Source organism: Rutilus rutilus, assembly GCF_951802725.1.
Source record: "Rutilus rutilus genome assembly, chromosome: 10".
Classification (NCBI taxonomy): domain Eukaryota; kingdom Metazoa; phylum Chordata; class Actinopteri; order Cypriniformes; family Leuciscidae; genus Rutilus; species Rutilus rutilus.
The window spans coordinates 33,179,281-33,194,324 of NC_140215.1; the positions used below are offsets into that span (position 1 = coordinate 33,179,281).

Genomic DNA, 15,044 nt, shown 5'->3' on the forward strand with positions numbered 1-15,044 from the left:
TACATAATATATGTGTGTGTACTGTGTATAATTATTTTGTATATATAAATACACACACATGCATGTATATATTTAAGAAATATTTGCATGTATATACTGTATATATTTATATATAATTTAGATTAGCCATAAATATTAATATTTTGTATACAAATAACACATTTTTCTTAAATATATACATGCATGTGTGTGTATTTATATATACAAAATAATTATACACAGTACACACACATATATTATGTAAACACCAACTTTTATTTTGAATGCGATTAATCGCGATTAATCGTTGCCCATTTAACTAAATATATTAAGTTAGCATTTTAGCTCTCCCTGTTACATCATCCTGAAGCTTTTACTTGTCTTGAAATAACTATAAAGGTTGTCAGGACGTTAACCCAATAATCATGACATCGAACAGATAACCTCATCTACTCACTAGTCTGCTTGTGTTTATAAACGCAGTCTTGCAAACTATTGTAACCAAACTTTCAGGGAAAATGTATGTTTTTTAAATAAAGATTGAAAGAGTTGTTGGAAGCTTCATGATGGTGACGCTGAAGTCATGTGACCGTGGTGTTTTTTTTTTTATAGCCTACGTTTAGCTGTTTACTTCTGGCGATTGTGTTTAGGCTTCAAAATTATTAGAAGTTGTGTTCATTTGTGAAGATTATCATGATGAACAAAACATGTAAGAAACATGAACTTTTGGTCAAAGAGCTTATTAATTATCCAAAAGCCAATGGAAAAATCCTAGAGGGATTCAAGGTGATGCTAACTTCCAGGTTGGCTTACAAAATTGGCATCGCTGCAGCACTCTATTTAATTATATACAAGTAAGATATTAGATTAAATGTGCTCTAAGCGATGTCACGCGTTTTTTAGGCCAAAACATTTCTTTTTGTCGCATACAGCAAACATCTCCTCACCATCCGCTAGCTGCCTGTCCCCTGAACACACTGTCCCCAAAACGCGGTCTCTGTAGACAGCCCAGGCTCCACAAATGGCAAGAAAAAACAAACTGGGCTAACCCGTACCACGAAACATAACAAACTGTTCCAGCCAATAACCGACAAGAAGGATTTGGGGTGGGGTTAGTGCGCGGATGAGGAGTAGGGAGGGTCTAGCTAGCCTCCGTCACCCAACATCACTTAGAGCACCTTTAAAATGAAAATATGCAAGCAATTTTTAAATGACACATATAAACACCCTGGCCACATAACTGAGTGCCTGTAGCCACCATGAGCAAAGATTACTTAATAGTGTTCATACTTATTACTGCATCTGATTCTCCTAGTATTATCTACAGTAGACCTCCTTGAGTGCAGTGTGCTCTGTTTGTATGCTGCAAATTTTGGCAAATGTAGTAGTAAAAGTTGGTGGAAATGTTGCGTACTGTGCACAGCACACATACTTCATGTGATACTTCAATGATATTCTGAACATAGCCATTGTTTCCAAACTACCGCTTTCTGCAAGCAGACAGAGCAATGTTCAAACCTTATGACTTAATTCCTACTTGCACATTAAACTTGTATAGAAGAAAGCATCAAAACAATTACCGTTACATATTTCCCCAGTACAGTATGATCAGTCAAGTTGAAAGAAAGTTTGAGCTGGGGATTGAAGTTTGTTTAACACTGTACTTTTTTGACTGGTGTAATTTGCGTCTGATCATCTTGTTTTCTTGTAGGTATTACTATCTGGCCTTTCGTGCCCATCAGATGCCAGAAGGCAGAAAAGAGAACGCCATTATTATACTGCAGAAAGCCAAGCTGGAACACTGGGTCCTGGGCAAGACTAAGGTAGAGTTTGTGATTTAAAAGTTACTTTAAAAAATATATTTTTTCACTCAAAAATGACAAAGAATCTGCATGTAACACATTGAATTAAACATGATTAAACAAAACTTGTACAACTTTGAAAATTCCTTTTTTACAGTGTAGGACAGGTATTCCCCTTTTATTGTGCTCCTAACAATATATACTTAGAGCTGTGGATCAGGCAGGAAGAGCTCTAGACATTGTCCAACTAACTAAACAAGCTGTACACGTGTCTGACTTTGTGTCTCAGAGAAGGTTAAGTGACATTTTTACTAGATATACATGTAATGTAATTTACCTTTAATAGCACAGAAAACAAATCTAGCTTTCTCTTTTAGTGCATTGCCTGTCAGACCAATACTTCCAGGTCATGGTTTCTTTCCTCACATTCTTGTGTCCTCTTTCATCCCGAACCCATTGATTGCGATTATATTCGGACAGACTCATGAAGGTAGAGTGTTCATTGTGAGGTACAAGTATGCTTCCCTGCGTCTGAATAGATGTGTGTACGTGTGTTTGCAGGTGTTTCTGAAGTACTATCACGTGGAGCAGCTCAATCTGATGTTGCGGGAAGTGATCGCTCGAGTGGTGTTGATTCAGGCCTACACCAAGGGCTGGCTGGGGGCTCGGCGGTACCGCAGAGAAAGACAGAAACGAAACCACGGGGCAATTATCATTCAGTCAGGTTCTTATAACTCAAACTCATTACAAAATAACACTTCTGATGACAGATCTATGTGCAGGGCTCAGCAGTAAGAAAACATTGGTTGCATTTTCAAGGACAATATAATTGCAATAAAAGTTGCATTTATAATTTAATTACATACACTACCTTTCAAAAGTTTGTGGTCGGTACAATATTTGTATGTTTTTCAAAGGAGTCACTTATGATTTTATCACAGAAGACTTGGGATGCACAGCGGGGTTCATGTGCAGAGGATTTATTGGGCAAATACAAGGACAGGGTCGTAAGATATGTAAGGGTTCAATCCAGCAAGACAGTCCAACCAGGCATACAAAGTCCAAACAAAAGGCAAATAAAGGGGTAAACACAGGAGAAGCAAGGTCATACACATAAAACACCAGTGGAAACAACACTCAGTAATGCACTAGAAAGATACAAGATTTTTCAAGGTACAATTGTAAGTACAGGTTCTTGAATTTGGTGGCTGATGATGGTAACAAGGTACAGGTGGGACAGAGATTCAGAATTCGGGAAATGGTTCCCTTTTTAACATTTCTGACATTTTGGCTGCGTGAGATTCTCCAGTTTTGTTGCTGCCAGAGTATGTAAAGCTGGAAAGGCTCCGCCTTCTCCTGGAAAGGGGGCAGGAGCGGCAGCTAATTTGCATTTAAAGGGACACACACAAAAACGGCGTGTTTTTGCTCACACCCAAATAGGGGCAAATTTGACAAGTTATAATAAATTGTCTGTGGGGAATTTTGAGCTGAAACTTCAGACACATTCTGGGGACAGCAGAGACGTATATTACATCTTGTGAAAAGGGGCATAATTAATCCCCTTTAATGCTGATTTAAAGTATTAATTTCTTTAAAAATCTTCGAACTTTTGAACAGTAGTGTATATCATATTATGATAAATGAATGTTCAATGGATCAAAAACATCACTATAAATATACTACAGTGTTACTAAAAATTACTTTTTCATATACTGTATATGAATCCTTATCCAGGGAAAATGTTGTAAGTAAATATCTGAACTACTTGTTGAACTAGGTCAACAGAAAAAAATCTGATTTGTATTACATTGCTATGGTCGCTAGAAATTGTTTACCAGTAACTAATTTTCTGTGTTTTATTCCCGTTATCTCTTTCCTTCTGTCTCTGTTCAGCCTGGAGGGGTCACATGGCCCGTCAGAATCTGAAGCTGATAAAGAAAGAGCGCGAGCAGGCTGCTGTGCAGATCCAGTCAGGTACACACCTCTGTTCAACCCAATACAATTCATGTCACAAAGTTGTGGAAATATTTCCTGGAGAATTTCTTCTCTATACTTTTTTTTCTCTCAACTTCAGGGTAGTCCGATTTATTAGAATGAAAAGTAACACTCATTTGTAAACCTATTTGCATATTAGCTGCACACCATGAAAAAGTGCAAAATAAAGTAAAATAGAAATTATGAAAATCAAACTAGAATAACACTACAAAATAAATAAATAAAATTACATTCTTTAGTCATTAAAATAGTCATATTTGTAGACCCTTATATATCTATACTTATCGTCCACACATTAAAACTACTGACTTGTGAAGTGTTACAGTGGCTCCTGTCAAGGGTGGGATATATTAGACAGCAAGCGAACAGTCATTTCTTAAAATTCACGTGTTGGAAGCAGTAAGAAAGGGCAAGAGAAAAGATCTGAGAGCCTTTGACAAGGTCCAAATAGTGATGGGTAAGTGACTCTCCAAAACGGCAGGATTTGTCGGTTATTCCCGGTGTGCAGTGGTTAGTACCTACCAAAAGTGGTGCAAGGAAGGACAACCGGTGAACCAGCGTCAGGGTCATGGGCGCCCAAGGTTCATTCATCATCTATGGGATGTACTGGACCAACAAATCCAATCCATGGAGGCCACAACTTGCAATTTGCAGGAATTAAAGGATCTAATGTCTTGGTGCCAGATACCACAGGACACGTTCAGAGGTCTTGTTGTTTTAGCTGCACGAGGGGGACCTATACGATATTAGGCAGGTGGTTTTAAAGGGGTCATATAATGCCATTTTTGTACAAGCTAATATGATTCTTTAGGGTCTAAATTAAAAGTTTGTAATATACTTTAATTAAAAATTCTCATTAGTATTGTAAGAAAACACTAATTTTACCTGGTCAAAAACAGCTCTGTTTTCAGCACGCCGTTTCAGTGCATGTGTCTTTAAATGATAATGAGCTTTGCTCACCCCGCCCCTCTGTTCTGTGGGTACACCGTATTAGACATTCTCTGACCGTATCTAACACAATAACCACGTGTTATTCGTTATAAACGTGGGATTATGAATTATATTGAGAACGTCGTACATAGAAAACATGCCGTAATGTACCCTGAGTGTAAACCTTAGACGCATTCATCGTGAAGCCTGCAGCAAGGTTTGCAAATTTCGCAAAGATTAATATAAATACTAATATAAAGGTTAATAAAACATTACACTCACATCTTCTGGAGGTTCAGCAGGAACACGTTGGTACCGATCCGTTTTTTCTCGTTTGTGAAGCTGTCTGGTGTGAAATGATTCGCGCAAACATGAAAGCACAGACGATCGTGGGGAATCCCCGTGAGGGAATCCCCGCATCAATCCTTTGGGCATATGGCTTCAAAAACAAAACTCAGCCACTGCTTCTTCAACGGCTCGGATTTAGGAACATCCAAATGACTGCTGTGTTCCTTATTACATCTAAGAACAGAACACCACAATCGCTTAGACGCCATTCTACTCTAGCATATCAACAATGGCGGACTACTATGACAACGGCTGTCACAGCTTGCTCAGGGCGGGTCTTGTGTTGAAACACGGCTGTCAATCACAATAGCGGGAGGGGCGTACGATCTTATGACGTCACAATATCGAACGGCTTGATTTCAGAGATGGTCAAACATATAAGGAGATTAAAACAAAACCACTGGATGGATTTTTATCATGATAGGATGGTTGTGTACAGGCACTGCCAACAGACATTTCAGTGCAATCAACTTGTAAAAGTGCATGTACCATTATATGACCCCTTTAATATTGTGGCTGATCAGTGTATATATCTGTATATTTGTCAGATATCAGTAATACAGGGTGATCTTTCAACAGGTGAATCATTTCTGAATCTGTCAAGTTACCGCAGCTTTACAAAGAGGCTATTATTAATGGATGAGACAGTTTAAAAGTTATTACTGTGAACACTGTCACGTTACGTGTAGGACAAAGCTCATGGAGACGAGGGCGATGGAGACCAGGGCGAGGGAGCCCTCCTACGATTCTGTAGGAGGGCGTGGGGCTAACAAATAACAAAGTCCAGGGCAGAAGGAGCCGGTGGGGAGCAAGGAGCAGGAGGAGCCAGATGAAATGCCAGAGACCAGCCAGGACGAGACCCTAGGGACGATCAACGGAGAAGCAGCCATAGATGTAGACCCTGATGGAGCTGATGAGTCGATGAGCACACGCGCAAGCCGATGTTCCTGGAAACCGAAGAGAAGCCGTGGTGACGAGCATCCAAGGTGGAGCCGGAAATACTGAGGGCAGAGGCTGAGCCGGTGGGACTGAGGCGCAGCTGGGGGGAGGGCGCAGCCAGAAGGAGCCGTAGGTGTAGGCAGGCCGACGGCTGACCAAGGCGGAGCTGGAAGGACAAGGGAGCCCGGAGATGATTTCCGGTGTAGCCGAGGGAGGGAGGAGCCAAGGTGGAGCCGAAGTGTCGACAGACCGAGGTGGAGCAGGGGGCACAGAGGCTGGAGGCGGAGACAGGGGATCCTCCAGGCTAGGTGGGGCTAGTGGCCTGAAGACACTGGGCAGGTCTTCAACATATGGGAGCTGCAGAGGGGTTGAAGGACAGCAGCAGAGGCAGAGGCAGGGCTGAGGAACTGGCTGATTGAGGAGGCGGGAGAGGCAGGCTGGGTGGGCATTCTGGAGATACAGGGGGTGCTGGAGATACTGGGAACTCTGGAGATACAGGGGGCGTTGGAGAGACAGGGGGCGCTGGAGGTACTGGGATACAGGGGGACTGGGAATAATTTCTCCAAAAAAGTCCATTAAATTGTCCTCAAAAATGTCTTTCAGTTCCTCATAATATATGCCAGAGGCCACTGACATCTCATCCACAGCAGTAGTGGTGTGAACGGGGCTCTCCTCCCAGCCCTCGAGCTCCACAAGCACTCCCTCTGCGACGCACGATGTTGCCGGCTCACGCACCTGGTCAGACTCCGTTTGTGGTCCGGGCTCTGTGGCGATGACACTCTCCATCCTTATCCTCGGTACGGGCTTGTCTATCACAGCAGGCTGGTCTCCACAGTCTGCGGTGGGCACGTGCAACTTCTCCGTCGCATCACTCGCTGGTGGTGGATGGCTGGTCTCTGGTGGTGATGGAGTGGGGCTGGTGGTGATGTCATCCTCAGTGGGGCCGATGGTGTATGCCGAGCCACAATTCACCAACACCCACTCCACATACTCTGCGAAATGTCCCCGAGGTCCCACACCGGGCAGGCATGCCTTCGTCTCCGCGTTGAGGCTTGTAGGGGAAAAAGACGCTCAGCGATCTGTCAGGGAAGGAGGTAAGCCACGCCAGGTCAAGGAATGCACAGGTGTGAGACTCGAGGGAAAGCTTCTCCTGCTCCAAGCAGAGCAGTTGGACCGCCGGTGAGTCCATTATTTTACTCACTTTGAGGGTCCGTTATTCCGTCACATTACATGTAGGACAAAGCTCATGGAGACGAGGAATACGTAGAAATGACATTTAATAACCAAACTCTCAGGGGAAACACCAAACACTCACACTTACATTGACGATAACGGACAAAGACTGATGAGGTGATCAGAACAATCATTAATTAGAACAATTATGGAACACTAGGAAACAGGACTGAACCAAAAACACAATGAAGGGGGGAAACACAGATCATACATGTAACAAACACAGTGGAGCTCTCTTTGTTAGTTCATAATAGCATAGCAACAAAAACATGACCAGTTTAATTATAAGAGTCATAGAGAGGGTGTAAAATGGTCATACCAAACTAAGTAGTGATTGCTATTATTTAATATTATTAAACGTATTTTAAATTATACAAAAAGTATGAAAGGACCCCTTTGGGGCCATTAAGATTTTATCCTTTTGTATACAATTTTTTTCAGCAAGGATGCATTAAATTGATAAAAAGTGATAGTAAAAACATTTATAATGTGGCAAAAGTACTGTTCCTTTAAACTGTCTATTCATCAAATAATCATGAAAAAAAGATTAAGCAGCACAGCTGTTTTTAACAGTAGTAATAATAATAATAAATGTGTTTTGAGCAAAAAAATCAACATATTAAAATGATTTAATGAAAGATCATGTGACACTAAATACAGGCAAATGAAAATTCTCTATTCTCTGTGAAAATTCTATTTCTAGTCTTTCAAAAACATAAAAAAAAAATCAAAAAGTTAACTTGCGTGTTTGGAAAAAATAAGAGAGAAAAATAAGTAGCAGCAGTAGTAAACATGTAAATAAGTTTAGTGAATGAGACAAGAGCTTAGACTGCTCCTTCTTTCTGTCTTTCCAGATCTTTCCAACCAACCTCTCCAATCATAATTTTCAGCATTTTCACAAAGTACCTTTTTTGATCTCAACAAACAATCCCATGAAACAGAGCTGCTAAATTAATAATGTGTGGAGCCAGCGTCTCTTTTGAAAGTTTGGGTCACAGCATTGGGTCCCCATGTTTCAGTAGAAAGCTGCATTTTCTCTTTGCTTTCATCTGTTTCCCAGTGTGTGAGAGAGAGAGAGAGAGAGAGAGAGATGGGGGGTGTTGGGGGTTCCCTGCCACTTCCTCTCTCACATTCCCGGCCCATTACAGACTCTCACATACCAGAAACAAGATGGCTTTTTATACTGTCACCCTTTTCATCTGAAATGTAAATGAATTCTTCCTCGGTGTGGCCTGCCGGAGATCAAAGCGGGCGTATTAACCTTCTCGGGGTGCGTTTCCATCGCCACTCTCTCTCGTCTTCTGAGGCAGGGGTCCAGGGGGAGGAAGGAGAGGGAGGAGTGATGCTATTGTTCTCCTCTCCTCTTCTGGAGTACTTCAGTTCCCCTTTTTGGCAGACGTCTCTCTCTCTCTCTCTCTCTCTCTCACTCTCTCTCTCGCTCGCTCTGTGCTCACAGTATGTCCACTGGTGCAGGTGGCTCGGTGTACGGCACATGTTCAGAGCTGTGTAGAGGTGTGTGTATCCACTTTGAGGTGGGCCACATTAGCATTTCTAAAATAAACACTCGTCTTTCAAACGTTCGAGATCCATATGCAGAGAATATGCTGAGCACAGTAAGCAGAATGAAAAAAAAAAGAGGCTTTCAGTGGGGGAACGTTTTCTATATACATACGATATCCATACACTATGAATTTTTGCATATTTTTTTCAAGTGGTAAACTGTATTTGTTACCTTAAAGAGCTATTTTTTACCTTTTTTAACCCATAAAATAGAGTTTTGTTGGTATAAATTTAAGTTCATTCAGCTATACTAATGTTTTTTTTTTTTTTTAAAGTGTCCGTTATCTTACATGTACTTACTATAGTAATAACATGGTATTACTATACTAATACTATTGTAAACAATTATGTATAATTACAATCAACTAACCCTAAACCAAACCCTAATCGTAATTTTATATATATATATATATATATATGTAGTGGTAGTATATTGTAGTAGTAATTGTAAAGTAAATGGTTAACACTTTATTTTAATGTGTCCTTGTTACACGTTACATACTATAGTAGTAACTATAAATTATGCATAATTACATGCACCTAACCATCAACCAAACCCTAATCCTAACCCTAACTTTATCGTAAGTACATGTAGTTAATTAATATTACACAGACCTTAAATATTTAATTACACTGTAAAATAAAGTGTAACCAGTAGATGTGGTTAAGTAATGTAACTCAGTTTTTTTTGTATAATTATACTGTAACAAGGGCACCCTAAAATAAGTTTAAGTTTAACCAATTGCTTGACTAGTAAATGAACTAGACACCTAAAATTAAGGTTTTAGGTCAAATGTAGAAATGTGCATGTTACCTTTTTTTCAGTGTAGGGAAGTTTCTGTGACAATTCTGTTCTGATCTTGTACAACCCAAGCTGAATTTATTAAATGGCAATATTAAAAATTGCATTAGTAACACTACTTAAAGTCTTTGTACAATGCAGAAAATGCATTATATCTTTTTTTTTTTTCTCTAAATAATTGTAACCAAAGTTAAAATGCTTTATAATATTAGCAGATTCCTTAATTGTTACAGCCAAAATTGGGTATGTGTCATGTGTTTTATTGCATTATACTTTCTAAGGGTGTGTTCAATGAATAGATAAGTATTATAATGTTTTACTACTGTGGTTATAATTATTGATGAGACCATACATTACAAGACATAATTAATGCATTAAAATACTAATGCATTATATATAAAGGCTTTATAAATTATTGCCATTTTATGAAGCCTGTGTTTATAATGCATTTAAGGGTATTTTAAGCCATTATAATGTATGCATAATAATTAAAGCTTGTTTCCGCCACTGAATAAAAAATAAAAAAGGTAATTACGAGGTTTAAAGTCAAGAATTGTGATATAAACTTGCAATTCTGAGGGGGAAAAAAAGTCAGAATTGTGAGATAAAAAGTTGCAGTTATCTTTTAAATTGTTTCATTCAGTGGCGAGAACAAGCTTCCATACATAATAGCTTATATAAAAAAAAAGTTTTTAATTAAAACTATGTTGTATCATCTTACAAATAATCGTAACAACTACATTATATAATACTTATCTATTTGTGGTTATAACTTTTAAGATTTATAACATGATGAACACCATGTTATATCCACTTAAGTTATAATGGAGTATAGTTCCATAGTTCTAATGTATTATAAGTCTTATATCATTTTTCGTTTTTTATTTAAAATCTGCAGTGTCTCACAACATCATATGAGTGGTTAGGAGAGGTTGTTCATATACTGTATGAGTGTTCCCAGTGAGGCCAATGTTAATTTCAGTGTGAGCTAGTTTTAAGTTGACTGGTAACCCATTTACATCTGAAACAATGCAATATGGCTTTGTTGATATACAATAAAAGATTCAAAGCAAATGTGTCATATAATTATATATGATATCTTATGGCTGTTTAAAACAACACTTAAAGGGATAGTTTACCCAAAAATGAAATAATTTACTCACCCTCAAGATGTTCCAAATCTGTATGAATTTCTTTCATCTGTTGAACAGAAGATATTTTGAAGAATGTTGGTAACCAAACAGTTGATGGTCCCTATTGACTTCCATAGTATGAAAAAACGAAATACTATGGAGGTCAGTGTTGTCCCATCAACACATGTCAGACTGTACCACACTGTGTGTGAGTTCACATGGTTGTGTTCGCACCCTCTGCTCTGATTAAAGCATACTTTTTGTGAGTTTTTTTAATTGGGCGTCTCATTGAAAGTGGAATAAATGACTACTTTAGCATTTTATAGCAGCTGCTTTCATCTGTTCTGAGATTTACACACTTGTGTGTGTGATAAAGTACTAATTACTCACTCAGAGCTCATTGTGTTTTTTATCCTAAACATTCACTTAGTGTCTGATCAAAGGAATCAATTAATCTGAATGTATGTAACAGAGTCAAAATCAAAGCTGCTTGAATGCAAGTAATAAACTGTTACATTACATTTGATACAACCAAGCAATATACGTTATTAGTCATACTAATTTAGGACATTTAAAAAAAAAACATTATTAATGGGGTTTTCAAACATTATTGCTCAAACTTAGTAGTGATTTGAACAAACCAACTCTATGTATTTATCTTGCTTACACCATTTGCACTACAGATTCCTTAAATATGTGTGCTGTTATTTTTCTAAGTGATCAGACTTATGATTTTCCCCTACTGTATAAACAATAATACTAGAAAATTGGTTTCTGATATTATGTTATTTTAATCATTGTTTGGCAATTATATGTGTTACAGCATACAGAGGCTACAGAGTCAGGAAAGACTACAAACAGAGTCGACAAACAGGGTAAGTGAGGGTGTGTTCATTGTATTTGTTTCCTTTGTATGTTATCATAGTATATTTTTTTCATGTTTTTGTGTTTAGGGATCTGTTTGCTCTATACAGTAGGTTCCCATAGATGCAAGCATTGTATTCATTCACATTCCAACTATTGAGCGACAATCCACACGCTCACACACACACACACACACACACACACACAGTTTCTCACAGAATGTTGCGGTGTTAAAAATAAACTGGTGATCAGTGTTATTGAATGCAAGTACATGTACAACAGAATTCTGAATAGTCAAACTATCAATAGTCATCATCTCATTATAAAAAATAATTAAAACGTTTTTTTTATATTTTTTTATTCATTTTGGATTTGATTTGCCAAAAATAAAATAAAAACATGCACAAAAAACACGGATTTAATTATTATTATTACTTTTTTTTGGTTTGTTTTTCTGTGTTGTTGTTGTGGTTTGTGCCACATGACACAAAATGGTATGGAAGCAATTGAAGGTAATTGTGACTTTTTATCTCACAATTCTGACTTTTGCGAGTTTGCATCTCGCAATTCTGACTTTTTATCTCAGAATTGCTTGATATAAAGTTGCAATTGCAAGTTATAAAGTCAGAATTGTGAGATATATACTCGCAATTGTGAGAAAAATGTATTTCTCACAATTGTGTTTATATCCTGCAATTGCAAGTTTATATCTCACAATTCTGACTTTATAACCGAGAAATAAAGTCAGAAATAAACTCGCAATTGTGAGATTCAAAATCACAATTATCTTTTAAAATATTTTATTCTTGTCTGGAAACATGCTTCCATAAATTGGACTCAACCATGCAACTGTGCACTTTTTTTCTGTTGAGTTTTGTGTTGGTTTGTGTTTTGTTTTTGGTTTCAATTATTTATTTTTATTTATTTTTTACAAGACATAAACTGCACTCTACCATGCATTGCCCATATAAGCACCACAGTTATTGTTTTGTGTGTGTGTGTGTGTGGGGGGGGGGGGGGGGGTGTTGTGGTTGTGGTTTGTGCGGTTTTGTTTTTTCAGACATGACACAAACTGCACTCAACAGTGTATTGCCCACATGAGCACAACATCTCAAGTGTCAAAGCAAGTGCACTAACCACTCCATAGCTTTGACAATATTTTTATTATTTTATTATTTTTTTGTTAAAGACGCTTTTTACCTTGATCTCAGTTAAAATAAGATCTCTGAGTTGTGCCCTATCATATTTGTGGCCTAACATCTCAAGTGTCAAAGCATGTGCACTAACCACTCCATAGCTTTGACAATATTATTATTTGTTTTATTTTTTTGTCAAAGACGCTTTTTACCTTGATCTCAGTTAAAATGAGATCTCTGAGTTGTGCCCTATTTTTTGCGCACAGATTTTTATAATTTTTTCAGATTTGTGTAGCACAAAGATAGCTGACAATCATATCGTAATAACTTGTTTTTTTTTAAAAAATCCAAAGTTTTCATCCACCCTCCCAGTATTTTGGGTGGGTGGGTGTGTATATGTTTGTGTGTGTGTGTGTGTATCCTCCAGCCAGTTGGCCTATCAGAGGGGATTCTCAATGCTTGTTTATATCAGAAGTCTCAGTGGTGAAACTTCAAACCTCACACTTTGCTATTCTGTTTCATCAGAGCTGGAGAGGAACGTTATAGATTTATTTTGACATCAACTGGCCCAATTTTCCCTTGTAAAGTTCATAAACTTACCTACATGCTCATTAGCTGACAGGAATGTTATCACGCCGTTCGAGCACCAGCTGACGTCAGTGTGTGTGTGTGTGTGTGTGTGTCTGTGCAGTTAAATCATACATGTTCCAATGCACATCAGAGTTATTGCAATAAATAGTTATGTCACAGATGGTGCCTCGGAGAAACATGATGATTATGTCATTGATGTTGTCACATGTACTCAGAAGATCATCTATTTATGAAGTTATGAAGCTATTCACACAAGGGATTTTTCTTTTCCAATTCATCATCAATTCATCTTTGGGTCACATGTCTGGAACAACTGCAACTGCATTCATCAACAAATTTTGTGATGTTAATGCACTGAACGCGGTTGGACATGAGAGTTATCTGTACGTTTTATTTGAGCATCAACTTTATATCAGGTGTTATGTCCTAAAAGTCCTTAGAGAGAACAAATATACACAAATAATTTACTTAATTTTTTTTTGACAAACTATTAAAAAAAGAACTGGGATAATTGATCTTAGAATGTTTCAGGTCATTTTGAGATTTCTTACTTTTGATTACAGGCTTTTTTATTTTATTTTGGCCAATTTCAGCACATTATTAAGATCTCTTTTGAACCCCTAGTGGAGACATATGTGAAATTTACTTCTGAGTCTTTTCTCAGAGGCATTATCTCAGAAAGTAGACGAAATGGGACATTTTGTTTTAAAGGAGCTGTATGTAAGAAATGTATTTCAATTAATCATAAAATGGCCCTGATATGTCACTAGACATTAAGAAATCATGTTCATTTCAAATACTTATATCACTGACAACAGTAGTCCGGCCAGGATATTGTCATTTAAAAAGTGAAGTTGCAGCCCTCAACTGATGTTGATGTTGTCATCTTGTGTTTTGGCCACCTATCTACCAATCACGAAGTCAGTAGTGTTTCGGCATACACTGCTCTACAGTAATTTGAAAGTGATTGCAGTACCAGTTTTGGCCACAATCTTACATATGGCTCCTTTAACTTACTCCTCATGTAACTTCAAGCCTGAATTATATCTGCGGAAAACAATAGATATGTTGAAGAACGTTGGGGTCCAAACAACATTTGACCTAATAAAATGCAGTTAAAAGCAGTAAAAGTTGTAATCTTTTGTTTTTATGTCTGGATGGTTTTATTTGTTTTGATATTTTTGGATGTGCTTCAGGGTGTTTTGCCACTCAAACACAGTGTCTACACTGGACGCGACAAAGTTAACGTTGCAAAAATTTGTCCTTCCAATGAGAAGTATCACAAGTGCTTGGAATACGTCATAAGTAGAACGAGGCATCAGTTTTCTGTTGGGGATTTGTCATGTCGTGCCGCATTCAGTGTAGACAACATCACTGGTTATAATGGGTTCTATTGTCTTTTGTCGCTTCGGGTGTGGTGGGTGCAGGCGGACGGGAGTGGCATTACTATAATGAAGGAAAGTTCATTTAGATTTAGAATAACTAATGTGGCGATAACTTCTTGTTATAAGTGCAATCATTCCAAATCTCTCTCTTTCTTGCCGCCCTAGTTCACCTATAGACACGCGTCGTCAGAACACCGGCCCTGCCTGGCGCAGTACGGTTTGTGTCAAGCCATTCGTTAGGCTGGTTGTTTGATGAGAAAGAGATGAAATATAGTTGCAATAAACACTTTAGGAATCCGTACAATAGAAACAGCATATAACTATTGTTCTTTGAGGAACTGAGGAAC

The 15,044-nt window shown here is 38.1% G+C and overlaps 1 protein-coding gene across 1 annotated transcript in view; it reads left to right on the forward strand.

The window, feature by feature from the left end:
- LOC311299055 (myosin-IIIb-like) overlaps positions 1-15,044 on the forward strand; it is a 121,148-nt gene that overhangs the window by 50,733 nt on the left and 55,371 nt on the right. Inside the window, exons 20-23 of the mRNA XM_084422446.1 lie at positions 1,691-1,802; positions 2,343-2,505; positions 3,675-3,755; positions 11,545-11,596. Coding sequence (XP_084278572.1) covers positions 1,691-1,802; positions 2,343-2,505; positions 3,675-3,755; positions 11,545-11,596 — 408 coding nt within the window. The remainder of the gene's footprint in view (positions 1-1,690; positions 1,803-2,342; positions 2,506-3,674; positions 3,756-11,544; positions 11,597-15,044) is intronic.